At 42.6% G+C, this 26,424-nt stretch overlaps 2 protein-coding genes across 5 annotated transcripts in view; one reads left to right on the top strand and one right to left on the bottom strand.

Moving 5' to 3' along the window:
• The window catches only part of CSF2RB (colony stimulating factor 2 receptor subunit beta), a 55,605-nt gene extending 44,896 nt beyond the window's left edge, over nucleotides 1-10,709 (top strand). Inside the window, exon 14 of one of the 3 annotated variants that reach the window (XM_069736863.1) lies at nucleotides 9,328-10,709. In XM_069736863.1, the coding sequence (XP_069592964.1) occupies nucleotides 9,328-10,384 (1,057 nt within the window). In that variant the 3' untranslated portion in view covers nucleotides 10,385-10,709. The remainder of the gene's footprint in view (nucleotides 1-9,327) is intronic. The other 2 variants (XM_069736862.1, XM_069736864.1) reach the window with 2 other exon arrangements.
• CIMIP4 (ciliary microtubule inner protein 4) lies at nucleotides 10,643-25,037 on the bottom strand. 2 transcript variants are annotated; one of them, XM_069736866.1, is made up of 5 exons: nucleotides 24,937-25,037; nucleotides 20,126-20,397; nucleotides 19,898-20,045; nucleotides 18,134-18,253; nucleotides 10,643-11,399 (listed from the first exon to the last, which is right to left on the bottom strand). In XM_069736866.1, the coding sequence occupies exons 2-5, from the start codon at nucleotides 20,315-20,317 to the stop codon at nucleotides 11,131-11,133; spliced, it is 729 nt and encodes a 242-aa protein (XP_069592967.1). In that variant the 5' UTR covers nucleotides 20,318-20,397; nucleotides 24,937-25,037; the 3' UTR covers nucleotides 10,643-11,130. The 2 variants fall into 2 exon arrangements, with proteins under 2 accessions (XP_069592967.1, XP_069592966.1); XM_069736865.1 differs by having other exon boundaries at nucleotides 10,987-11,399; nucleotides 24,942-25,023.
• Nucleotides 25,038-26,424: the final 1,387 nt, after the last annotated feature.

The following is a 26,424-nucleotide window of genomic DNA, read 5'->3' as shown; positions in this document are numbered from 1 at the left end:
TAGATGGTATCCGAGTGCTGTCCAATGTTCACAGACTGACAGAATGGAGAAGGTGGAGAAAAATTTTGTTCTCTCCACGTTCCAGAAAAACGAACCCCACTGCGATCATACTCTGATTAGAATTATTGGACTGGTTTTCTCGAATGTAGAGAAAACGGCCATGTGACCTTACCCATACCGAGACAATAAAAACTAAATTTTTGTAATGATGATGCAAGTCTCGTTTACTCCAGGCCTCAAAGCCAGACTTGCCCAACTGCACCATTTGCAACACATAGCAGTGTCTCTGAAATTTTTTAGGCAAAGGTTTATCCAAGAGTGACCTGGAAATAAGGGTGAATTGTATTTCCCCATGGGTTCCCTTTCAGACCCTTTAATTGTACCATCAGCGGACTCCATACTGTAATTTTGAAACTTTAAATGTCGGCACTATAGAGTAATAATTATTAATAATAATATATTGAGAGATTGCCACTACATAGATAACGGCTTAATATATGATCACATAGGGGTAAGTCACATTGAACTTGGATCTTTTTTTAATGAAAATAGAAAATATCTCATCTGCACCTGTTTTCAAAATTCTCCGTGTTTCCCTTCCTGGGTAATAATGTAATAAAGAAAAGCAAACTTGACTTGGCAGAAACTTGACATTCATTTCATTAGGGACTTGTTAAGCTCAGATTCATTTTAAGAAATGTATAAAAGTTCCCTCTTTTTTTGGCCTGAAATCTATTCCTCGCATGACATTTTGTACTCTTTTTGCTAGTCTCAAGCGAAAGCTCGTACTCAGCAGTGCATGACCTATTACAAAGCGAGTCACTTAGAAAAATGTTCCGTTACACAATATGCCGAGCTTAGGTTGTCATGCGGCTCACCTAAATACCCCATGGTGCAGTGTAGATGAATACAGGCTGAATACCAGATACAGTTTCCATACTGGTGGTCATTTTTCAGGTCTTGTACATTTCATTGCATGTAGAAAAGCATGTAGAAAAGTGGTGGATGTTTTGATCTCCCCAAGGTCATTCATCCTTATGTTTATAGTCCTTTTACCAGGCACTGCTCCTAATAGCCAGTTACCTACTCCACACTGATGAGGGGTAAATACCCCGAAACAGCTGTCTGTGGATGGATACCATGTTTTGGCGTAGGTGGTTTTCCTTTTTGGATGCTGCCCTTCCCGTGGTTGTTCCTTCCCGGTGAAAGACCTGGCTATTTATTGCTTGCGTTGAGAAACACGTGATGGTGTCTCCGCGGCTTTTCTACATGCATTTGCATATTTCCCATAAGGGATGGGAGCAATGTTCTGGATCACTGCGTTGAGAAACACGTGATGGTGTCTCCGCGGTGTTGGATGTTTTGATCTCCCCGAGGTCATTCATCCTTATGTTTATTGTACATTTCATTGACTTTATTTATGAAATCTGTAAATATATCCTAGTTATACACCAATGAGAACACAAGGAAGGTCACGGCATTTACCACATAAAATCAGCACCGATCCTTTATTGTAGAACTGTCGCTAGAATTTTCGCTATAATGGTAGAACTATGATGGTTTCGCCTGTTTCTGATACTTCAGGGGTAAGTGCCATTGACTTCCTGCTCTTCTCTTCGTTGAATAGTTGGAGTAAAACTTTCTATGCACTGAGCACCATTGATAAAGCCACAGAATATGACCACGGATCGCTGCATTAAAGATTCCCCAGAAAATTAGCAACGCAATTTGTGTAGAGCCAACCGCTACTCTCTCTATAAATCCTAGTTTGCTTTATTTTGTCTTGACGTCTTGGGTCTTTCTGACTATCAGTCACTAAGATAAAGTCTGCCTCTCTTCTCACTGTGCAGAGGTATACGTGACTGGGTCTATAGTATGTCTGCAGAGTAAGGTGCATAATCTGATAGCAGTGACTTAGGGCCCATGCTCTAAACCATGTTACGGACCCATATTATTGCCTGTCCCGGGTTTCCCTGGTGTTGGTGCAGCTTCCCATAGGACACGTGGAGTCGAGAACTTGAACTATGTGCAATCTCAGAAGCAGTCAGACAGATGGAGGTGAAACCAGCAGGGATGGATGCAAGTACAGGTAATGGAGCAAACCAAAAATGGAACTGTAGAGTTTCAATCCCAAGAACAGGTATGGGTCTAAATAGGCCTTAATTAGGATTAGGGAGATGACATCACTGAGCCATGCTGGGCAACCTGTAAAATCGTGGAGCACAACAGAGGGCAGCAGATTGAGGTGATGGAAGCGGAACATGGGATAGCCGGGACAGGTGTGTTATATAGATACCTAATAGGACATAGTACATAGCTTAATGTGCCATCATGTGTCTTCACTATTACATGTTGACATCTGTAGGTTGCTCACTCACATGCCTAGTTGTAGAGAAATCATGCAGTGGCACACGGAAAGCTTAGGGCATGTTATCACTTGTGCCTTTGTGCAGTTCCATGCATGTGACTTTGCTGTGTAAAAATTAATGAACCAAAGCATGTGAAAAATAAATATGTTATTTTATACCCCAACTAATGGCATGTATGTAAAGGCACTTTAACGCTGAGTAAATTCTTACCTTTCTTGTAGAAATCCATTTTGCTGTTTTAGAGAAATCTATAGTTAAAACTTTATGCTAATGAGGTTCAGGTGCAGGGGGCGGGCACTGCACTTACAGCTCTACTGCCTCTCGGCCTTTTCTCCCACCCACTGCCTGCTTTTTGTCGCTGACTTATAGGTCACTGACACATGAGTAGGGATGTTCGGGTTCGTTTGGTTCAACCAACTTTTAGTCCAAAGTTCTGTTCGGACACTCTACCTGAACTTGAATCCGAACATAAAGTCAATGGTGACCCGAACTTTGGTGCTGTAAAATGGTTGTAGTAAGGGCCAGGGGGCTGCCAAAGTCTCTCTCTTCATCCAAATTTCCAACACTAAAATGGACTTCAGGAAGAAGTGCATGTTTGAAGTTCAGCACCAGGTGTCCGATACGAACCCCAAACTTTACAGTTTGGTTTAGCTCATCTCTATACATGACTCATCTGTGAATCAGCGACAGGAGGCCGGCAGTAGGCAGGGAATAGGGAGAGAGGCGGGTGAGCTGTAAGTGCAGTGCCCGCCCACTGCACTTGCATCTCATTAGCAGATAATTTCTACTATGGACTTCTCTAAAATAGTAAAACAGTTTTGCATAAGAAAGGTAAGGAATTAATCTGCATTAGGGTGCCTATACATCAATGCCGTTAATTGGGGGTATAAAATCTTGACAGCTTCTTTTTAATGAGATCTGTTAAGTTCAAAAGTAAGTTCAGGGAAGAGCTACCAGGATGGTGAGCGGACTACAAAGTATGTCCTACGAGGAATCATTAAAGGATCTGGGAATCTTTAGCTTGCAAAAAAGAAGGCTAAAAGGAGACTTAAAAGCTGTCTACAAATATCTGAAGGGTTGTCGCAATGTAGAGGGATCTTTATTCTCATTTGCAGATGGCTCAAACTGTGTATATGGAGGCTATGAGGGGCTCACACTGTGTATAAAGAGGCTATATGGGGCTCATGCTGTATATGGGGGGCTATGTGGGACTCATACTGTATATATTGAGGCTATGTGGGGCTCACACCATATATATATGGAGACCGTGTGGGTCTCACAGTGTATATACTGAGACTATGTGGGGCTCATACTGTATATATGGAGGTTATGTGGGGGTTCACACCATATATATGGAGGCTACGTGAGTATCACACTGTATATGTTGAGGCTCAGGAAATATATGGAGGCTATGTGGGGCTCATATTGTATATATGAAGGCTATGAGGGGCTCACACTGTGTATATGGAGGCTATGTGGAGCTCATGCTGTATATAGGGGTCTATTTGGGGCTCACACTGTATATATGGAGGCTATGTTGGGCTCACAGTGTACCATATTTTTCGGACTATAAGACGCACTGGACCATAAGACGCACTGTCCATAAGAGTCACCTAGGTTTTAGAGGAGGAGATTAGGAAAAAAATGAAGCAAAAAAGTGTGGTCAATTCTGTACTTAAGATCACCTATCCTGGTAAATATGGTCCCCTCATCCCTATCCTGGTATGTATGGCCCTCATCCTCATCCTGGTATGCATGGCCCCATCCTTATTCTGGTATGATTGGCCCCATCCCAGTCCTGGTATGTACGGTCCCATTCTTATTCTGATATGATTAATTTGCCCCATCCTGTTCCTGGTATGATTGATTGGCCCAATACCATTCCTGGAGTGATTAATTGGCCCCATACCATTCCTGGTATGATTGATTGGCCCTATCCAGTTCCTGTTATGATTGACTGGCCCCATCCAGTTCCTGGTATGATTGACTGGCCCCATCCAGTTCCTGGTATGATTGATTGGCCCCATCCCAGTCCTGGTATCCATAGCCCCATCAGAAAAGATTAATAAAAACAAACCTTTACTTTTACCTTCCTCCGCTCCCTCACAGTCACAGTGTCCTGCTCCGGTGCCAGCAGCTACTTTAATGCTCGTAAGCAGCGCATGGCAGGGACCTCATGCGCTGCTCACAAGCAGAGCACAGCTGCCAGAATACTCACCGGGACTGTTCATCTCAGAGAGCGGTGAGTATCCATTCCTCTTCAGTAACGCGCATTGTCAGCCGCCTGCTTCCTGCTACTGTCAGCGGTCACGTGTGCTGATACTTAAGAGAAATGAATATTCAGAATATTCATTTCTCTTAAGTATCGGCACATGTGACTCCCGACAGTAGCAGGAAGCAGGCGGCTGACAATGCGCGTTACTGAAGAGGAATAGATACTCGCCGCAATCTCTGAACACCCGGTGAGTGTGCTCTGCTTGTGAGCAGCGCATGATGTCCATGCCATGCGCTGCTTACAAGCATTAAGCAGCTGCTGGCACTGGACCAGGATGCTGCGACTGCAAGGGAGCGGAGGAAGGTAAGAGTAAAGGTTTGTTTTTTTAATCTTTTCTGATGGGGCCATGGATAACAGAACTGGGATGGGGCCAATCATACCAGCAAGGGGATGGGGCCAATCAATCATACCAGGATGCCAGGAACAAATGAATATTCGTTGCACTCCACTCTTTTGTAGTTTTTTGTGCTGACCGCAAAGATACCTTTCCTATCCTCTGTCTGTTTAGTTAGTCTGGCCTCCCTTTGCTAAAACCTGTTTCATTTCTGTGTTTGTGACTTTCATCTTTACTCACAGTCAATATTTGTGGGGGGCTGCCTTTTCCTTTGGGGAAATTTCTCTGAGGCAAGGTAGGCTTTATTTTCTATCTCTAGGGCTAGCTAGTTTTTAGGCTATGTCGAGGCGTCTAGGCCATGTCAGGTACGCTCCACGGCTATTTCTAGTGTGTGTGATAGGATTAGGGATTGCAGTCAGCAGAGTTCCCACTTCCCAGAGCTTGTCCTGTATCGGTTTAACCATCAGGTCATTTCGGGTGCTCCTAACCACCAGGTCCATAACACTACATGGGGCTCACAGTGTATATATGGAAGCTATGTGGGGCTCACACTGTATATAGTGAGGCTATGTGGGTTCACACTGTGTAATGGAGACTATGTGGGTGGTTCATACTATATATTGAAGGATATGTGGGGGGCCCATACTGTACAGTATATATTGAGGCTATATGGGGCACATGCTGTATATAAAAGTCTATGGGAAGCTCATACTTTATATAGCAGGCTATGTTGGGGTTCATACTGTATATAAGGGGCTTTGTTGGGGCAAAAACTGTATAAAGGAGGCTGTGTGTGGGTTCATACTGTACATAATGAGCAGTCTGTGGGCTCTTATGGTATTTTAGATGGTGGCCCGATTCTAACGCATCGGGTATTCTAGAATATGTATGTCCACATAGTATATTGCCCAGCCACGTAGTAGATTGCTCAGCCACGTAGTATATTGCCCAGCCACGTAGTATATTGTCCAGCCACGTAGTAGATTGCCCAGTTACATTGTATATTGCCCAGTGACGTATTATATTGCCCAGTTATATTGTATATTACCCAGTGACATAGTATACAGCAGAGCCACATAGTATATTGCCCAGTTACGTAGTACATTGCCCAGTGACGTAGTATATTGCCCAGTGACGTAGTATACAGCACAGAGCCACTTAGCATATTGCACAGCCTATGTAGTATATTGCCCAGCCACGTATGACACAGGTTAAAAAAATAAACATGTACTCACCTTCCGCAGGCGCGTTGTAGCACTGTCGCCTGTGTGGGGTGCAGGCGGCATCTTCCGGTCTCAGGGTGTGCTGACGTCGCGGTCACATGACCGTGTCGCGGTCACATGACCGTGACGTCACGGCAGGTCCTTGTCGTGCAGGACCTGTCATGACGTCATGGTCACATGACCGTGTAGCGGTCACATGACCGTGACATCACAGCAGGTCCTTTCCGCGCAGGACTTGTGATGACATCGCGGTCACATGACAGTGACGTCATGGCAGGTCCTTCTGCCAGACCATCCGTGCGACCGGAACGTGCCGGTTGCATCGCGAGGAGCGGGAAAGGCGGCGTAGGTGAGTATATAATCATTTTTTATTTTTTATATTATTTTTAACATTCGATGTTTTTACTATTGGCGCTGCATAGGCTGCGTCAATAGTAAAAAACTTGGTCACACAGGGTTAATAGCAGCAGTAACGGACTGCATTACACCGCGGCATAACGCGGTCCACTACCGCTGCCATTAACCCTGTGTGAGGGCCTACTGGAGGGGAGTATGCGGGCACCGGGCAGTGAGTGCGGGGAGTAAGGAGCGGCCATTTTCTTCCGGACTGTGCGCATCGCTGATTGGTCGCGGCAGCCATGACAGGCAGCTGCCGAGACCAATCACTGAACGAATAACCGTTACAGACAGACAGACAGACGGAAGTACCCCTTAGACAATTATATAGTAGATAGGGGGGCTGTGTGTGGGTTCCTCCTTTTGTCACGGTTCCAGTCCGGTGTGTTCTTCTGCCCGCCACTTTAGCGGTAAGTGCTGCAAAATATTTAAATTGACTTTAGACTTTTTGTCAGGATATTAGGTTACTATTAGCAGCAGCTACGAGCAGTTACCTCACCACCAGCAGCTGATTTTTGTCAGACTGGCTTATAGTTAGGGCCTTGCACACCGGGGGATACCTGCTTCCTTAAATCACCCTTATGCACTTCATATTTTTTGTATTTTTTGTATTTTCTTTTTTGTACTTTTGGATACTGTTCATGACTATTTTGTATATTTAAATAAAAATTTATATTTTTAAACCCGTTATACTCCTTTTTCTCTTCATATCTCTACCAGTATGGAGTGGGTTGCCTTTGTCTCAGGCTTTGGGTCTCTTGTCACTATTTAGTAATAATAGCCCCTTCTCTCCAAAACATGTGTTCTGGTTTTGTTGTGGTATATAGAGGGATGTCAGCATACTTAATTCTGCTCAATATTAAGTGCTAAAATTAATATTAATATAAATAATTATAATGAATATTTTAATATTAATACTGAGACGAATTAATTTCAGCCTATTGATTCTGCCCTCCACAACAGTCACTGTCTTTCATTAGGCCCCTCGGGAAAATGAATTGCCCACCCCTGTCTCAGAGCAATAAAAGGTTGTAAAAGTATGCGCCGCATGTTTACAGCTAAATATAAGTATGTTCAGGGTAAACAGGTTCTAAACGACCTGAGGCAAAATGATTTTGCCAAGAAAATGATCTGCTTTCTGGCCTCTTTTCTGAACAGGTGGCTTTATGGACTAGATGTAGGATATGTCTATGAATAGCTATTAAGAGCTTTGGATGAATCCTTGGAAAAAGATGCACTCTCTGCACACATTCATTAATGAACATCTGTTAGAAATTAAGCCATTGTTGTAGGTCTCAGTTTTCGTGAAGCCTTGGTGCTTATACTTTAGAGAGTTGAGCAGATTGCCTGTTGTTGGCTGAAGTCCCGGCTGAAGAACGCCAACTACACATGTCCTGCACATAGAACACAAACACAGGGCACACGGGGTCTCGGGTAAACAGAAGGAACTTCCACAAATGTTACAGTACCCCTGCCAAGATTACATAGGCATGAAAATATTCAGTCATTTCATGGACAGAGGACAATCATGGCTGTGATAGTAGCAACCACCAACATGATGTTCTGTGGGCGCTGTCTCATAATGACACATTCTGGTTATGTTTAGCTTTTTTAGTACCATTTTCTGGTTTGCATATTTTTATAAGCAAATAGTGTATAAAATAACCACTTCTGTAAGGCTAGTTTCACACTTGCGTTTCAAAACGCATGCGTTTTTTAAAAAAATGCATGGTGAAAAAACGCATGTAAACGCGTGCAAACGCTGTGTTTTTTTGACGCATGCGTTTTTGCATGTGGTAAAAAAAGCGGCGTTTTGACGCGTTTACATGCGTTTTTTCATGCGTTTGCGTTTTTTAAACGCATGCAGATAAATGTGTGACAGCTGCCAATCATCAAAATAAAGTAAAAAACCCACTATAAACAGAAATAGTTAGGGTTAGGGTTAGGGGTAGGGTTAGGGGTAGGGATCCTAACCCTAACCCTAAAGGGATCCTAACCCTAACCCTAACCCTACCCCTAAAGGGATCCTAACCCTAACCCTAACCCTATCCCTACCCCTAACCCTAACCTTACCCTTAAAGAGATTAGGGTTAGGGTTAGGGGTAGGGGTAGGGTTAGGGTTAGGGTAGGGGTAGGGTTAGGGTTAGGGGTAGGGTTAGGGTTAGGGGTAGGGTTAGGTTAGGGTTAGGGGTAGGGTTAGGGGTAGGATCCCTTTATCAATTTTATGGTGTGGGGTGGTTTATCAGTGTGTTTTTTTAACGCATGCAAACGCATGTGGTTAAAAACGCATGCGTTTACATAGACAGCAAAGCATTTTTTTGCCGCAAAAAAGGCATGCGTTTAACGCCGCTAAAAATACTACATGTTGCATTACTGCAACACAACGCATGCAGAAAAAAACGCATGCGTTGCAAAAACGCGTCAAAACGCATACAAAAAAACGCATGTGTTTTTAATGTTAAATATAAGGAAAAAACGCATGCTTTTTTTGCGTTTTTTACCGCAAAAACGCAAAAAAAAAAAACGCAAATGTGAAACCACCCTAAAAAAAAAAAAATGCTGCTAAAAATAGACAAAAAATATTAAAATACTTAAAAGGGCTGAGTGGATATGATATGAGATTAGTTTTCATATATTAATTATTGTGCATAATTTCTACACTTATTATTATGAACTTGCATTGAAATTTTTTTTTTCAAAAACTTGTCTTTTACTTGTTTATTTTTACAGTCCAATTGAATCACCACAATCCAAATGTCGTGTTGTAGAAGAGTTAGTAGTGGAGATGCCATCAGAGTCGAGCATTTCTCCACTGGGCTCATACTCGTTGGCTCCACCTATGATAGAGAAAGTCCAGGATCTCCATGACTCTTGCAAATTACCAGAAACTGAAGGAACTACGTTGGCTCCACCTATGATAGAGAAAGTCCAGGATCTTCAAGACTCTTGCAAATTACCAGAAACTGAAGGAACTACGTTGGCTCCACCTATGATAGAGAAAGTCCAGGATCTCCATGACTCTTGCAAATTGCCAGACACTGAAGGAACTACGTTGGCTCCACCTTTGATAGAGAAAGTCCAGGATCTTCAAGACTCTTGCAAATTACCAGAAACTGAAGGAACTATGTTGGCTCCACCTATGATAAAGAAAGTCCAGGATCTCCAAGACTCTTGCAAATTACCAGAAACTGAAGGAACTACAGACTTAATAGGAGCTCCAATATCACAACCTTCTGTAAATCTTTCCAGGATGGGTCACAACAGCTCGTACTTCATTTTCACTCATGCACAGCCAATGTCAGATTTTATTGCAACAGAATCCGAGTCGTCAGATAATTCTACACTGCCTAAATGTCAGAGTGAGAGGTTCAGTCTTCCCAAGGAATTCATCCCGTCTTGCCAGACTTTATCCCCTGGGATTGAAATGAGTTACGTATTGAATATGGAAACACAACCTCCTCTTCAGACACCCCCGAAAGTCAATAGTTATGAACACGAGTCTAAGAAAAGTGGTTATTTTACTATTCCACCACCGGCCGATGTCCAAGTCTCCCAAGAAGGACCTTTGATGATCATTAATCCTGATGGAACTGGTCCACTTGTGTTAAAGCAGGTGGGAGATTATTGCTTCTTCCCTGGAGTTCATGGAAGTCAAGAGAGTTTAGAAAAAAAGGTGGCGCCGGCAAATGCAAAAATGCCTCCGCAGGTGTCAAAAGATTCCGCCCTTCCTGCCGTGCAAGCATTCAAAATGATGCAAGGAGATTACCTCGCGTTGCCGCAAAGTTAAGCGAGTACCGTTATGCCAATATGATGCGCCATATGTTCAGAGCCAGCAAATAATAGCGATGCATCTTATGAAATGGGTCTAATTCTACTAATTTTCTACATGGGGGACTTAATAAACAGAAAAATAAGCACATGTCAGAAAGAATGAATGTCAGCAACAACACCCATGAAATAGCCAATGTATAGCTTGTACTGGAAAATGCAATAATTCGCATTAATAATGCACCAATCGGTCTATATTCAAATACATTTTCTGGTTAAAAAAACAAATAGCAAACCTCTAATTACCTAGTTTAATTTTGCATTAATAAAAGTTGCCGCCTAATTAAGACTGTCATCAATTATTGAGCATATGTGATCCCAGCAGTGGGACACCCTGCGATCAGTAAATGGTCAAGTGGTGCTCGTAAGGGAAGAGTCAGGCGGCCGTATAACTTGGACGGGGATCACAACGTAATGCTCGGACTGGCCGGCAGCTCTCCTGACCCAACCGTGACAGCCGCATGGAGATACATGCTATCATGCTTGGATCAGGAGAGCCGATGGCCAATCGGAGCATTGCGTTGCGATCCCCGTCCAAGTTATACGCCCATCTGACTCTAAAGGAAAGTCCTTGGAGAACATTTGCTACACCGGTCTTTTTTTACAGGGTAAATTTAGGGAGCATTAACATTTACCGATGTTGTAGCGTTATATGGCTGCCAACCGGTAATTATGAAATTCTTCCGAATTTGCTGTCTGACATCACTAAATTGATTTATCATAGAAGTCCCAAAAGTCATCTTCTTCTTTGGGTGGTGAGACTGGAGGAGGCTGCACCTCCGGCTTCTCACTCTTTGCCTGGTGCCTCTGTTTTCTTGGCTTCTTTGGTGGTTGCACTGGTGGTGGTGGAGGAGGAGGAACGTCTTTAGGAACTATAGTCCGAGTGGGGAGTAAGAAGGTACGAGTTGGTTTGGGCTGATTTTGCAGGATCTTGGCTATGGCTTCAGTTTGCAGTAACATTGCAGACCAATTGGCTTATACAACAAGAATAAGATGGATTAGATTAGATGGAAAACGAAAAAAGTATCACTAAAGAGTCAAAGAATCGTAAAACCAAATATGTAGGGAATGCGAAAAGATAATTTTTGGAGAAACTAATCTGCCAACCAACCTCAAGCGGCAGAACCACCTGCAAATCCTGAAAACTAAGGGCTGAATAATGCGCTTAGCAGTTTTTGGGGATTCAACTTTTCATGTAGAAGCTCAACATATGGCAGGTGAAATCTAGATCCCAAGTGTACAACTGGAGATGTAGCATATCTTGCTCACAATTTCTGAAGACACTGGGGAACTTTGAATACATGGACTGATGAACTGGTCATTCAAAATATCTTGACAAAAAATATTGACTATCATATTAGGCATTGACAGGGAATCTGTGAACAGGTTTTCACTAATTAATCTGCGAGCAGCATAATGTAGGGTCCGAAATCCTGATTCCAGTGATGTGCCACTTACTGGGCTGCTTGCTGTCTTTTTGATGCAATCACTGTTTTCTCTGCAACAGATCTAGCAGTGCTCTAATGCTGAGCTCTGCATAGCTCCACCCACACCACTGATTGGCACTTTTCTGTCAATGTACAGTGTACACACACAAAGCTGCCAATCAGTGGTGAGGAAGTGATTGGACCAGGAGGCACGAGACACCTAGTCTTGTAGTGATAATCTCCTGCTGATAAACCACGGATTTTATTTAAGAAAAAAAAGCCCAGTAAGTGATACATTGCTGGAATCGGGGTCTCAAAACCTCACGTTATGCTGCTCTCGGATTACATAGCAGTCACATGCTGATAGATTCCCTTTAAATTAAAAGTTCTGAATTAAGTTGATCTTCTCCTTTTCAAAATGTCGTTTAGGTGAAGTCTGTTAATGCAATATTGCCATATTAATGACACATGAAGGCCGAGTTCAAACAGCCGCTACCGTACTGCCGGCACTGACCTAGGCTCTCCTGACCTGAAATTACAGCTTGAAAGGCATCCGACATGGCTAAGCGAACTATTAGGTTGACACCCATATACTCTTAGATCAGTCCTAACACAGGCAAAAAAATAAAAACAAACTTTAAAGGCAAATAAATGTCCTAGACAATAGGAAATAGAAGAGCCAGGTTGCGACTAATTCAGCTTTATTGTTATTTATCACTTCTGGATTCCCTGGTTCTCTGCTCTACAGCCTTCTGTGTGTTCAGGTGAGTAAAGTTCTTCTCATGCCACCGGCCTGGAAAAGTAGAGGACACTGGTCAGCCACGGCTTCACTGCCGTATGCAGAATCACCAGCCATACTAGACCTGTACGGTCGCCATATTGTCGAGCATTTCCAATGTATGTAAACTCCATGTGGAAAGACAGTTGTGATATGTGAGACGTCACTATCAATGTCTGTGGCTTTGATATGGTTCTCCTTGAAGATCCAGCTTATGAAAACTGATTAAGTGGAATCTGTCAGCAGGTTTTGCTATGTAATCTGAGAGCAAATACAGACCACAGAGCAATATATAATGAAAACCACAATCAAATTTTATTTGGAAAAATACAATAAAATTGTATTAAAAATCCATAATACGTAAAACAAAAAAGGGGGAAAATAGTGACACCTAAGTGCCACGTCTAAAAATGGAAGGTTATATGTATTAAGACCAGTGTAGGCGGACTAAAGTGGAAGATGATATTGTTTAAACTAATAGATAGAATGCATATATAGCATAAAATACAGCAGCAAGAGGCAGATAGTGGGAACCAATTAAATCATGTAAAGTGCCAAGTGCATAATGATGATCATAATTATGAAATCCCTATATACAAAAGTTACTGACATATCAAAGATTGAATATGGCATAGATAGTTGTAATGGACAATAGTCACAAAATGCAAATGCTAAGAAGTCAGAGAAATAAAGCAACAATAGAATGCCATAAACCAACCTAAGGCTACTTTCACACTAGCGTCGGATTCGGCCCGTCGCATTGGGTCGGGCCGAGATTCCGACGCTAGCGTTTGTTGCGCCGCACAACGGAGGCAGCGGATGCATTTCTCCGGCGCATCCGCTGCCCCATTGTAAGGTGCGGGGAGGTGGGGGCGGATTTCCGGCCGCGCATGCGCTGTCGGAAAAAGCGGTCCGTCGGCTGCAAAAAACGTTACATTTAACGTTTTTTGCTCCCGGCGGTCCGCCAAAACACGGCGCAACCGTCGCAAGACGGTTGCGACGTGAGTCAATACGTCGCAATGCGTCGGTAATGTAACTCTGTGGGGCAAAAACGCATCCTGCAAACAACTTTGCAGGATGCGTTTTTTCCCCTAAATGACGCATTGCGACGTATTAAAAAAAACGCCAGTGTGAAAGTAGCCTAAGATGGATGTGGGAGAGGAACCCCAAAGCGCGTTTCACTTCGGTGCTTCTTCTTCCACTTTAGTCCGCCTACACTGGTCTTAATACATATAACCTTCCATTTTTGGACGTGGCACTTAGGTGTCACTATTTTCCCCCTTTTTTGTTTATGCATTATGGATTTTTAATACAATTTTAATGTATTTTTCCAAATAAAAATGTATTGTGATTTTAATTATATACTGCTCTGTGGTCCGTATTTGTTTGTTAGGTTTTCAATATTGTATTTATGGACGAGCTATGATTTTCTGGCCTTCTGTTTGGTCAATAATCTGAGAGGAGCATGATCTAGGGCCAGAGACCCTGATTCCAGCGATGTATCACTTACTGGGCTACTTGCTGTAGCTTTGATAGAATCTCTGTTTTCTCTGCTGTAGATGTAGCAGTGCTCAGAATACTGAGCAGTGCATAACTCCGCCCACACCCCTGATTGGCAGCTTCCAGTCAGTGATGGAGGCGGGGTTACACAGATTAGCCTGACTGGCCTGCATCTGAGTTCTAGTCTGGCAGTGATAATCTCCTGCTGATAAAACACTGATTGTATTGAAACTTTGCTTAGAAAGTCACACATTGCGTGAATCAGGGTCTCTGTTCCTATATCATGCTGCTTTCAGATTACATAGCTGACAATTTCCTTTTGAAAACAGCTACAGTCATTTTCAATATTACCGAAATTACCACTCAGTGATGGAAGACTTGATGCCAGTAATAAGGCAAATTACTGCTGCAGCAACTGATTGGCTGCAGCGGTCACAAGCTGGCCACAAGTAAACAAAGACAAGAAGCCCCTCTGCAGATTCAGCTGCCTGTTCGGTGGAGGAAAGGATAAGTAAGTACCCTGTATTTTGCTTTTTTATTTTGTATAAAATCCTTGGTTGTTATTTAAAAGTTTGATAACCCCTTAAAGCTCATGTAAAATCTTAAAACTGAGCTGGACAATAAACTGGTATATGTGCAAAATGTAAGAGCGAGTTCACACTGTGGCCATTTCGTAGACAAAACCCAAGAAACAAAAAACGAAAAAAAAAAAAAAAAAGAAAAATGAGCATAAACCCTACAGCAAGTAAAGTAGTAAGTAGTACATGTAAATAACATGTAAACCAGGTGCAAACATTTTAAGATGGCAACGAAGTTCAAAAGCCAGGTTTTCCGTTATGTTACAGAAGTAATTTTCCAGTAACTTTTCTTTGCTTCTATTCACATAAACTTAAAAACTTTTTGAAAACAACCGGTAATATAATAAAAGGTTGAAAAAAAAAAAAAAAAAAAAAGCAAAAGACAGGGTACTTACTCTTTTTCCAGATGAACAAGCACTGACCCTGCAACGATGCTTCTTGCCTTTATTTGTGGCCAGTTTATGACCGCTGCAGCCAATCAGAAGCCATAGCATCATTACTGGCATCATGGCTCCCATGGCTGAATAGTAATAATATTAGTTCAGATACCAGATTTGATGCAATCATAAGGGGCAGAAGTACTTTTTCAGTAATTTTTCTATGCCCGTATTCACATAATTGTTAAGGAAAAAAATAAAATAAATACAAATTACTGAGCATATACCCTACAGCGAGTGAACAGTAATTGGTAATAGTACAATAGTAATGGTATTCAGACGTGTAGCTTGAATCCGCCTACTGCTTTACTGCCTATGATGCCATGAGCGGCCGTATTCATGGTACATTTTTTATAAACATGAATCATTCATTTGTATGTGTAGTGTGATTACTTCTTTGTACAAGTAGCGCGATAAGTCATTGTGTCTCCTTTCAATCCACTATTTTCTTAAGCTGCCTGTAGGAAAGCAATCAGCAGTAAGCGATCTATTGTTTATATCTGGCTTTTCTGTTAAACGTATTTTTTTTTGGCAATGTTTGTTTTTCCGCATAACAATCTGTGTTAAAAATTAATAGGAATGTTGCAATTTTCACACTCGCCACTGGGGCTTTTTTTTAGACTCTAACTTCTTGTTGTTTCAGGAAACAACATGTGTACATAGTCACAATGGTCAGACCCTGATCTAATGAGCATGTGCTAAGGTCATTTTAAAAGGATTGTGATTGGTGGATTTTTTTTATCAGTTGTTTCTAGGGGTGTTACCTGTCATTGTAATCCTGCCTCTAATGATGAGAAGGAAGCCTACTCAAAATGCTTACTAAAAAGGACAGGAAGTAGGAGACTAAAATAACCGCAGTGGCTACTGTGAAAATTGCAAGCCACCAAATTTTGTTTCTCCTTCCATGAAAGTTTTTTATCCTCTTATTATATTGCAATCATCATATTATATAGCACTGTGCACTTACAATTGCTCATTTTGCTATTTCTCCTTTTTTCTCTGCTCTATGTAGAAACAGAAAGTCTCTTTCTTCTGCAAAAATCGTTCCCTTCTTCAACTCCTGACTCAGCTTCTCCTCCTCCTCCCCTTCAGGGACTTTTGCAGTGATGACTAGAGTTGAGCGAATTTCTTATTCTGCAAGCTATAGCACTCGCCGAATAAGCTGCAGAGGGAACCCAGCTTCCTGGATTGTGCCGGCCGATCAGCTGTTTGGCGCCGCAGCTGCATGTGCCGCGGCTGTGTGACTGGTTATAGATGCAAAAAGAACCTGGCACTCAACTTAAGTGTGAACAACTCCGCAATTTTATTGTAGTACGAATAAAACATTTCGGTCTAAGAGACCTTCCGGTCCGACGAATACAGATGATTACCGCGCTATATCACATGCGGCGGCACGCTGTAGGTCACACGCTCCTCAACTAACAGACAAGCGGTGGATTCCGCGTCACACACAGGACCCGCAGCAAGTTAAGGTAATAGCTCCCGGATCCTGGCCACTGACATGGGATCACTTTATACCGGCATCTTAGGGATAATACTCAACCTTGATTTTTCAGTTGTAAGATATCCCACTCCCCTCTAACAGACCGGATGGTGATACTTACCTAAAAGACACCCAAGGTAATCTTATTTTACTAAGTGAGCACATCTCACAATCACCGGCCAGCCCCTAATGGCACCTATATACTTACTATATTCACAGAGCGGGTGATTTAGGATACACTCTGATCAACCAACAGTACTCTCGCCGCTAACTCTCAGTACGGTATGTTACCCTCTTTTTTCACTCACCAATATGTCACGATAGAATATTTGGTGGTTCCGATCGCAAAGATGAGACATTCATTTATATCATGCGACCAAATGTTTCTCTCTGTATATACCTTTTTTCTTTTTTCTGTTTGTTCCTGTTTTTCCATTTTGTATGATATACGATGGTTGTAATGGACAGTCTTTTCTGTACACCATGATAATCTGCAAATTATGTTATTTTATTTATTTATTTTTGGGGGGGGGGGATTATTATTTTCTCTGTTATTGTAGCAACTGAGGAAGGTCTCTTAGACCGAAACGTTTTATTGGTACTACAATAAAAATGCGGAGTTGTTCACACTTAAGTTGAGTGCCAGGTTCTTTTTGTATCTATTACACACGGGGTGGGAACCTACCTGTGCACCCTTGCAGTAGTGCTTACGTTTATTCCTTCTACGCGGCTGCGTGACTGTCACAGCGCACGCATGCAGAGTCTGTTGGGCTCCCCATGCATGTGCCGCGACACATGCAGCTGCGGCGCTGAACAGCTGGCACAATACAGGAAGCCGGGTTCCCTCTGCCGCTTACTCGGCAAGTGCTACAACTTGCAGAACAAGAGGGGACCCAAAGAAATTCGCTCAACTCCAGTGATGACTCATGAGTCAGACAGGGAAAATTGACCTCCTGTTTCTGTCATTATGATTCAAAGAGAGAAAACACAGTAGTTTGACAATAAACGGCTTCACCCAACCACTAACCATGAGTGGAGATAAAGTTTTGGTGTTATCATTCATATTCTCTGAAAAAAAAAGGCCAAGAAAGCAAATATTCTGCCGGGGTATGTAAACGTTTGAGAACAACTGTAGGGTTAATCTGCAGGTAAATGTTGTCTGTGTGGCTACTGGAAGAAAATGAACTTATTTCCTCCTGGGAGCCGCTGGCTTTCGGGAACAGCCCGAATACTAGCTATCTCTAGTAGGGGTGACTTGCAAGTTCATTTATTTTGTTCTACTAAACAGCCAGTTATAGAAATATGTATTTAAAAAACATAAGAGAGCATAAAAGAGGCACATAAGGGTGTAACTATAGCGGGTGCAGAGGTGCAGTCAAGTACATACAAAGATGGATGCCTGTATTATCATGGCCCGTGACACTTTTTGGTACAAGGAACTTCAAATTATTCCTCTGGCCACGCAAACAAATTCTGTAAAGGATACTAAATAAATTGATAAATACCTAACTCGTCGGTTTTCCTTCCATGCCAGTGATGATTATTGTGTTTTTCCAGCCTTCCCCTTTCATTCACTTCTGCGGTATAGCAGTCATGCACCAAGCTGTTCTGTTTTATAGGCGCCCCTGCAAGACGGGTAAGCTGTGAGATCAGATACATCACAAGAGTGGAGAACTGATCGCTCACGGTGAGCAAATTGGAAAGTGGGAACAGAGGCTGATTTAGAACATCAGACAAGAGACGGCTGCTCAAACACCGGCTGACAAGTGGCAGATGCTCAGACACTGGCTGACAAGTGACCGCGTCTCATATATTGGCTGAGAAAATAAATAACATTGCAATATAAAAAAGCGATAACTGAGCAATGGAAAGCAATAACTCATGGCAGGCATCAACGCTCGATCAGTCACTCACTGGGCATTGCCTGTTATCCAGACTTATACGAAGACTGACCGTCTTGCTGTTGCACCTTGACCCCAGTGCCCGAGAAAGTCCAAAACCCTCAGCGGCACATACTGTAAGAATATACCATTATCATAAAGAGCACATCGTAGGCTACAGAGTTTGCCATGGAAACCAAGAGTTCTGAGGGAGACTATTCACTCCTGGTATTGATAATTTGACTTCTTACCGTTCCTTATATCTGCAAAATCCGATTCCTTATTTAGAGGGAATCTGTCAGCAGGTTGGTTTTTGCTATGTAATCTGAGGACAGCATGTTGTAGGGGTTAAGACACAGATTTCAGTGCTGCCTCTCTTATCAAGCTCTGTGCTTTCGTTTGCTTGCGATGATTGTTTTAGCACCAGGAGCTTATCATTGCTATGGCTAGCCGGTCACTGAGCCTTGGTCCAACACACCTCCTCCTGTGATAAGCAGCTCACTGTTTATGGACATTGTATATACATAGGCTGATGTGGGTGGGGTCAGCTGCAGTGTGGGCGGAGTTAGCTTTCTCAGCTCTGCTTCAAGCTAAATCTAAAAGCTCTGAACCACTGCACTCAGTAAACTAAGTGATACATTGTTGGATTCAGCTTCTCCTTCCCTACATCAGGCTGCTCTCAGATGTAGTAGCAAAAACCTGCTGACAGATTCCTTTTAAAATGGTTTACTGAGTTGCCTCTGTACCCAGCAGTGGAAAAGCAAACATTAACCCCTCATCTCTATGGCACTTTTTTCAAGTGTGGATTGGGCACAGGAACGTTGTTACACAACCGGAATCTGCCTGTAACAACAAAGACCGGAGCTAGTTTCGATTGCTGTTGTTAACCATTTAGTTGGCCCTGTCAATCCCTGTCATCGGCATTTAAACTCAGTGATCACAGATGCGCGTGCAGCAGTTCTCATCGGCCCCCTCGCAGCATGATCACAAATTGGCTGGACTTTATAGAGAGATCATCATGTACACTATACCATAGAGAGAAGAGAATCAAGCAGTTGGAATTGGATAGCTGATAAAGAGTCGGGAGAGATAGCGGTCAGCCAAACCACAGTCCAGTCAACAGTTATCTAATGTGTATTGCCTGGTTTAGGTCAACGGTTGTTGAACCCTTGTATAACGTCTATCCAATGTGTATGGCCACCTTTAGTTTAGCCTACTCCTGGTATCAACATTGTCCTATTTAGCTTATAGTGAAATTTCTATAGCCTTGGGTTTCCTAAAAGTAGGTCTCTTGCATTCTACATAGAAATCAATCCAGGATAGGACATTTTTAGAAGATGGCTCAAAAGTAGAGAAGGTTTAAGTAGGCAATAAGAGATGGAGCAAGACCTGGAAATAGATTACTACGGAGACAATGTCCCAACTCATAGTAGATCTTGTGTGGATAATCCTCCATGAAACAGGTCTCCATTTTCAGTCTGGGTATGTAGTAATCTTGGTGGCACTGTGTTCTCGCCTTACTCAGAGAGCTTCTTACCTACGTGAGACAAGGAGAAAAGCTTCATGGAGTGAGTTTGGGGCAGAAGAATGAAAAATGTCCTACACAATACATCTTACCTGCTCTGGAGAGATAAGTTGGTCAACCACGTGGCTGCCATACTTATGTCTGATGTTAGCTGGGACCAGGTTCCTGATAAGTTCTTGACAATTTGTTTGATGTGCTGGAGATGTATTACTTCGATTATCTAAATTTCCATGTTGGCTGCTCGTAGTCTGTTGATTCACATGGTACGAATTTGCTGAACTCATTTGAAGCTTCTTCTTATGATGATGGACTGTGTGAGATGGTGAAGATCTTGAGGGAAGTAAAGATGGGTCACACTTGATGACTGGAATCAAAAGATAATAGGAGATGCTGAACTTATTTGGGTTATGTTTACAAGGAGTTTTATGACAAGGAAATGTATGGCTGAATTTTTTAGCAAATTTTCGGGTGTGGTTTTTTAGCTTATGGGGTGTTTTTTCTGCCTCAATTGATTCACAAGTCAAATTTGGAGAGTTTTTCAAGCAGAAGTAACTCAAGAATTGACATTATGCATCTTTTTCCACTTGGAAAAAAACCAGAACCTTATGCACTATAGCTGTGTTTTCCTACTGAAATGAATACAGAGCTTATTTAAGAGTATTTGAAGTGGTTTCTCATCTACATTATTGAGCAGAATCTGCTTCAAAATTAAAGATAAAAAAAAAGTTCTGCATATACATATTGGGTGGTTTCATTTTTACGAAAAAATAAGTTTTTTCATGCCCTTTTTTTTTTTTACAAAAACCAGCAGCCAGATGTTACATGAAAGGTTATAGTGAGATATAAAATGAAAACAATGTTTATTTTCTGATCTTTTAGTATGTTGTTTGAGTCATTTCTTTTTTTTTTTTTTTTTTTTTTTTAGAGCACAGACATTTTTTCCTTGCACTTTCCTTTCCTAAGACTTGAGAAATCCTAGAAAAATATGTTGTTGTAAATATAAAAAAAACTAATAACAATCTTTAAAAAAAAAATGAAAAAGCCTGAAATTCATAACCATTTTATACACGCAGAAAAAAAATAAGCTGAAAAAGTATGCGAGAAAGAAGCCCTAATGTATCACTTAAGGTACAATAGAACTATGACAATTCTGTGCCATTTAACAAAACTGTGAATGCAATGTGTTAAAAGCATCGAGATCTAAAAGTCATGTAATGAGTAATGGCGTACATAGCGGCAGCGCATTTTCCAGTGAGTGATGCAACTTTTCTTGACGGAAAGTGGAGCAATGATAAACATGTCTGGAATAATAAAATTCTATTGTGCGGAGACTACCGTAGTTTAATGGATTGTGTACGTACAGTATGTTACAACTTTTTATGGATATATTGGAAGAGGGGAGTAAAACGCATTGAATGCCGATGCCGAGAAGGTTAGTCTACAAACAGTTATCATTTTAGTATTTTGCAAGCAAATTGATTCCTTAGATAGGGATTCCTACTGATTTACCATTTCCATTTTAAAACGAATCTGCTGGCCCCAAAACGCAAATTAAACTAGGTAAATTTTCATGTAGGGGACTGAGCCTCTATACAAATCATACCAGTAGTAAAGAAATTCCATCTGTGATCCAGTATGGCCGTACTTGGCCCTGCTATAAAAAGGGAGGCTGATGTGAAAGGGTTTGAGCCGGGAATGGAGTGAGAAAAGGGGTTTTTTGAAATATAGGAAGGGTGAAAAGTTTTAAGGGAGGAGTTTGGGATCTGTCAGCGTGGGAAGGACGGAGTTAGTGGGGAGGAGAGAATAAAGGGGGGTTTATAAGAGGCTGTCCATGAGCAGAAGGCAGCCATTTTTAGGTGTCCCTGAAGAAAGAAGCAATCTCCCACTTGCCCTCCCTTTTCTTTTATATGGGGTACTTTTACAACTGTAGTCAAGTATGTGGGGGGGGGCAGTAAGCGTTTGGCTGATCATGTCGTATTTTGAATGTTTTATCTCATAGCAGCGTGGCAAAAGGAGGAAGGTCCTCAAAGTTGGTGGTGTAAGGAGGAAGACCAGGCCACAAGGACCTGTATTGAGCCGGGTCCGGAACTGCTGAGGTTATGTCCCTTGTTTCCCAGGGGAAGGCAAAAAGGACTGGATCGGGGCTCTGACCCGGAAGCTGGGGGTCCGGTTATAAGTGAAAACGCGCGCAGTGTCGTGCAGTTTTCCGCCAGCCGTGATAGAGGCAAGGTGTGTGCGCAGCGGACTCCAAGAGGTGTGCAGCCGGGCCTAGAGGAAATGGCGCCGGCCATATGCCGGAGCCCACCGGAGTAATAGGGAAAGAGCCGGGAGTCATGTTCAGTTAACGCCAGCCTAAGAGTCAGGGCAGAGTTCAGGAGTGTTCGCTGCTGCCCTCGTCACCGGACCGTGGTCTGAAGTACCGTGCTGGAGAAGCAGCCGCCAGTGGTTGTCGGCACTTCAGTCTTAGCGGGAACAAACAGCGTGCAGCATAGAGAGAAAAGTGCAGCGCGCCCCGTAGCTGAGAGAGCACAGAACAGCCCACGTGCCACAAAGAGAGACCGAGTATTGGATAGACTTTTGTAACCCACCTTACCAGCATATACTTTCCCACCCACGGGAGACCCTGATTGTGCTGCGGCCTTGTTTGCTCTGGCTACATATGTTCATGGACTATGTGGACTATGTGGCTCAGTGGAAGGTACCGGACACCGACCACTGCGGCCAGAAGATGGACCGTTGTTTGCAGGACTCCACTGGAACAGCACCGTGCCAGCCGTTGTTGGCGTTATCGCCTGCACCGTAATTACCAAGGCCTGGAAAACGACTGACAGGCTAAGATGATCTAACAGGAACTACCACTATCTTTTCCCCTATTTTGATGGACTCTGCCCATCTTCTTGCATCTGAATTGTTTTTGCTCTCCCCTTAACTGTTTGCCTCACTGCGTGGAGTATTCCCCTGTTAAGTAAACTTGTTAACCCTTGCTCTGACTCCTGTCCGTCACTGCTTCTCGCTACCTGCTTACACTGGCAGAACGGAGGGGGGGAAAACATAAGGTTCTGGACCACCCAAGTGGACGCAATTAAGTTGTGGCGGGCAGTGGAACTCCCATGTTAAGGCTGGAAGGGCCCGCATTATTAGGTTATGGTTGGGAACGCCATGTTGTTTACCAGGTGCCTCTGAGCAATTGTGGTTATATATACTGTATATATATATATATATATATATATATATAGAACACAGCAGCACATGTACATGAATCTAGGCCATGTGAGAACACAGACAAATATTCAATATGAATTATACTTCTCAAAAATATTTTTGACAAATTTTTTCAAAAGTTTTTTTTTTTGTCATAAAAACTTACAGTAATAGATGAAATGAAGATTCTTAGCGCATAAATTGGCCAATTCATGTGTGCCCATCAACCACGGCAAGGTGATCTCTCTCTGCATCCAGACTTATCTTGCACTCCTCCCATTGACCTTGCAGGTGGCAGTAATCAACGCTACCTACCCATAAATTGTAGGTTTAGCCCAGAGTGACATGTTTTGTCCATAGTTGTAGGCTGGTGGCCCAAAAGTGGCATGTATGGTAGAGTAGGACCCATCAGAGAGAGGTTACCTTGCCGTGGTTGATGGGCACACATGAATTGGCCAATTTATGCGCTAAGAATCTTCATTTCATCTATTACTGTAAGTTTTTACGAAAAAAAATTTTTTTTTGAAAAAATTGGTGAAAAATATTTTTGAGAAGTATAATTCATATTGAATATTTGTATGTGTTTTCACATGGCCTAGATTCATGTACATGTGCTGCTGTGTTCTTTTTTATCTATATGATGCAGCTTACAGGTGTTCACATTAGGAGTGCTGATTGGCTTTCTCTCTCTCTCTCTATATATATATATATACTGCTGGTTGCAGGTCAGGGACTTTGGGGACCATCCAATGTTAATAGGATTAATTATTATTATTATTATTATTATACATTTTTATAGCGCCGTTTATTCCATGGCGCAATGCGTTACATTTGTTGTTTGTTATAACAAAAAAGTGGCCTATTTAATCCACTCTGGTGCTCAGCCTATTTATTTCGGGAAAGGAAAAAGGGGGGTGGGGTAGAACAAGGGCATAATGTATGACTATCCAATACCCCTTTTCATGTATGTGCACACTGACACTGGAGTAGCCCACCGGTGCAGACAGTGTCAAAGAGAGCAAGCTCTGATTTCTGGCTCCTATCTGCTGTTTTCCAACTTCTGACCGCTGCTGGCAACAGTTGATCGGTTGGAGTGCTGCGTGTCGAACTCCCACTGATCAGACATTAATGACCTATCCTACTGATAGACCAGCAATAAAGAGTAGTGGCCAACTTCTTTAAGTCCCCAAAACACATTAGACAGCTATCTCTCCCGATTCCCCCATGCTGACTGAGCTCTGCCGTGTTCTCTATGGCAGAGGCGGTGCAGACTTTTCCGGCAATGGGTTATCTCTCCGCTAAAGAAGGGATCGGCTGTTGATATTCCAGTGGCCAGATCCTTCTTTCCCTCAACGTAGTCCATTGTTGGACATCCGGGAGGCCCCCTTAGATATTAGATACTCGGCCTATTTTTGTCCAGTGTGTATTGGGGCCTTTAGATCGATATTTGCCATTTCTCCAGGAACATCTGGGAGGCTCCTAGAGATAAAAACTGATATCAAAATTCTTGGTCGTATATAAGTGACCAAAAAATCCAGACATCGGGACGTTCTGCACATCTAGTTTACTAGCAAACTCGGAAATACTTGTTGTGCGCGCGCTCAGTATACTTGTTAGTGACTGTAGAGTTTGTTACGAATCATTAGATTTAGAGGTCATGCGTAATTTTGCTATGAAGACAAGAGGAAAGGGTCTGTCTCACCTCACCTGAGCTTTTAGCCTCCATTTACGACGTCCACAGACGTTCAGCACAGAAGCGAACCTCACAATGCTCATTCTCTTTCACCCATTACACCGGTTGCTAAGAAACTATTTTGTTGTCGTCGCTATGGAGAAGGAATGGAAAGAAGAGGCCAGAATGTCAGTCAGCACAATTCTCCCTCTTACCTCTAGATGGCGCTGCGTCATAGCAGTAGAAAGCGCAGTAATTCATCAACCCTTCTGACATCTCTAGAAAATTGTTCGGGGAATTGCAACCCCAAAGTTTATTAAAAGTTAAGTCGCTTTTAATAAAAGTTACCATTTTCTCTATTTGTTATTCGAGAAAAAGTCACAAATTTTAAGGGGGAAAAAAAAATTCTAAGCTACACTTACTTCCCCACAGGTCTGAAAATGCATCTGAGTCCAATATAAATGATTGCAGTTCAGTAAAGTAGGTTGTGTCCGGATGCTTCACTCAGGGCAAGGATGCAATTTGATTAAAGGCAGACTATTTTGGCAAAATCTGTCTGTAATGAGCACTGTTTTCATCTACCAGGATCAAACGGCTGCTAAATTTACAGACATGTACGAAAAAGCGGTGCAGGAGCTTCATGTGAATGGAATTAACCCGCGGACGTACATTGATAAACCTGCCTCATTTATTTTTTGCATTGCAGTATTGATTTTCCACAGAAGTGGATGTTACTGGCAGAAGCCATCATTTAATACTGCAATTTATTAATCTGCACTACTGCAAGCCGTGTGCAGATAGAACATCCTGAGTCATCAGGCAATAATCCAACGCAGTAGATGAATTCACCCTATTGCCGTTCATAGTGGGGATTCATAGCCATGCAGAGGACTTGGATATCAATTCTTTCATGGCCAGAACACTGATCAGTCATAATTAGAGTTGGTGCAAATCAATTGGCACATCACAGTCCAGCGGCCCTGACAGTAATCTGTTGGTGCTGGACAGGAGCAGGAGATCCCCCTTTAAGGTGTCCGCTGCTCTTCTTTTGATTGGCCGGCCTGACACGACGTGAACATTGCAGTGTGACAAATTCAACATCATGCCAGCCTGGCTGCTTAAAAGAAGAGCCATGGATGCCATCAGGTAAGAGGTGGTCCTCCTGCTTCCATCCAGGGGTCACAGTTGTGGCAGATTGTCATGCGTGTGTCAGAGGCTGCAGACCGTCGCACTGCATCTGGCTGAATAAGATCTCAGCAGTTTGCTTTGCAGACTTCTTCCTGGTCCTTCAGTCTCTATGACCCAGTGACAACCTTCCTCCAACTCTAATGGACACACCTGGACCTGGGTATTTATAACTCCCAGCTTGCTGCTGGGAGTTGCCGGTGATATTTCCATTTCCCACTGTTGAGGCTTGGAGCTATTGCAGTCGACTATCTTCCTCTTTGGTGTTTGGAGGACATCTGTGTTTCTCTCTGAGTCAACTCAAGGTAAGTGTTCCCCTTGTTTGTGTATCTC

This window comes from Ranitomeya imitator, chromosome 8 (genome assembly GCF_032444005.1).
Source record: "Ranitomeya imitator isolate aRanImi1 chromosome 8, aRanImi1.pri, whole genome shotgun sequence".
Classification (NCBI taxonomy): Eukaryota; Metazoa; Chordata; class Amphibia; order Anura; family Dendrobatidae; genus Ranitomeya; species Ranitomeya imitator.
This window is presented reverse-complemented; position numbering and strand designations above follow the sequence as displayed.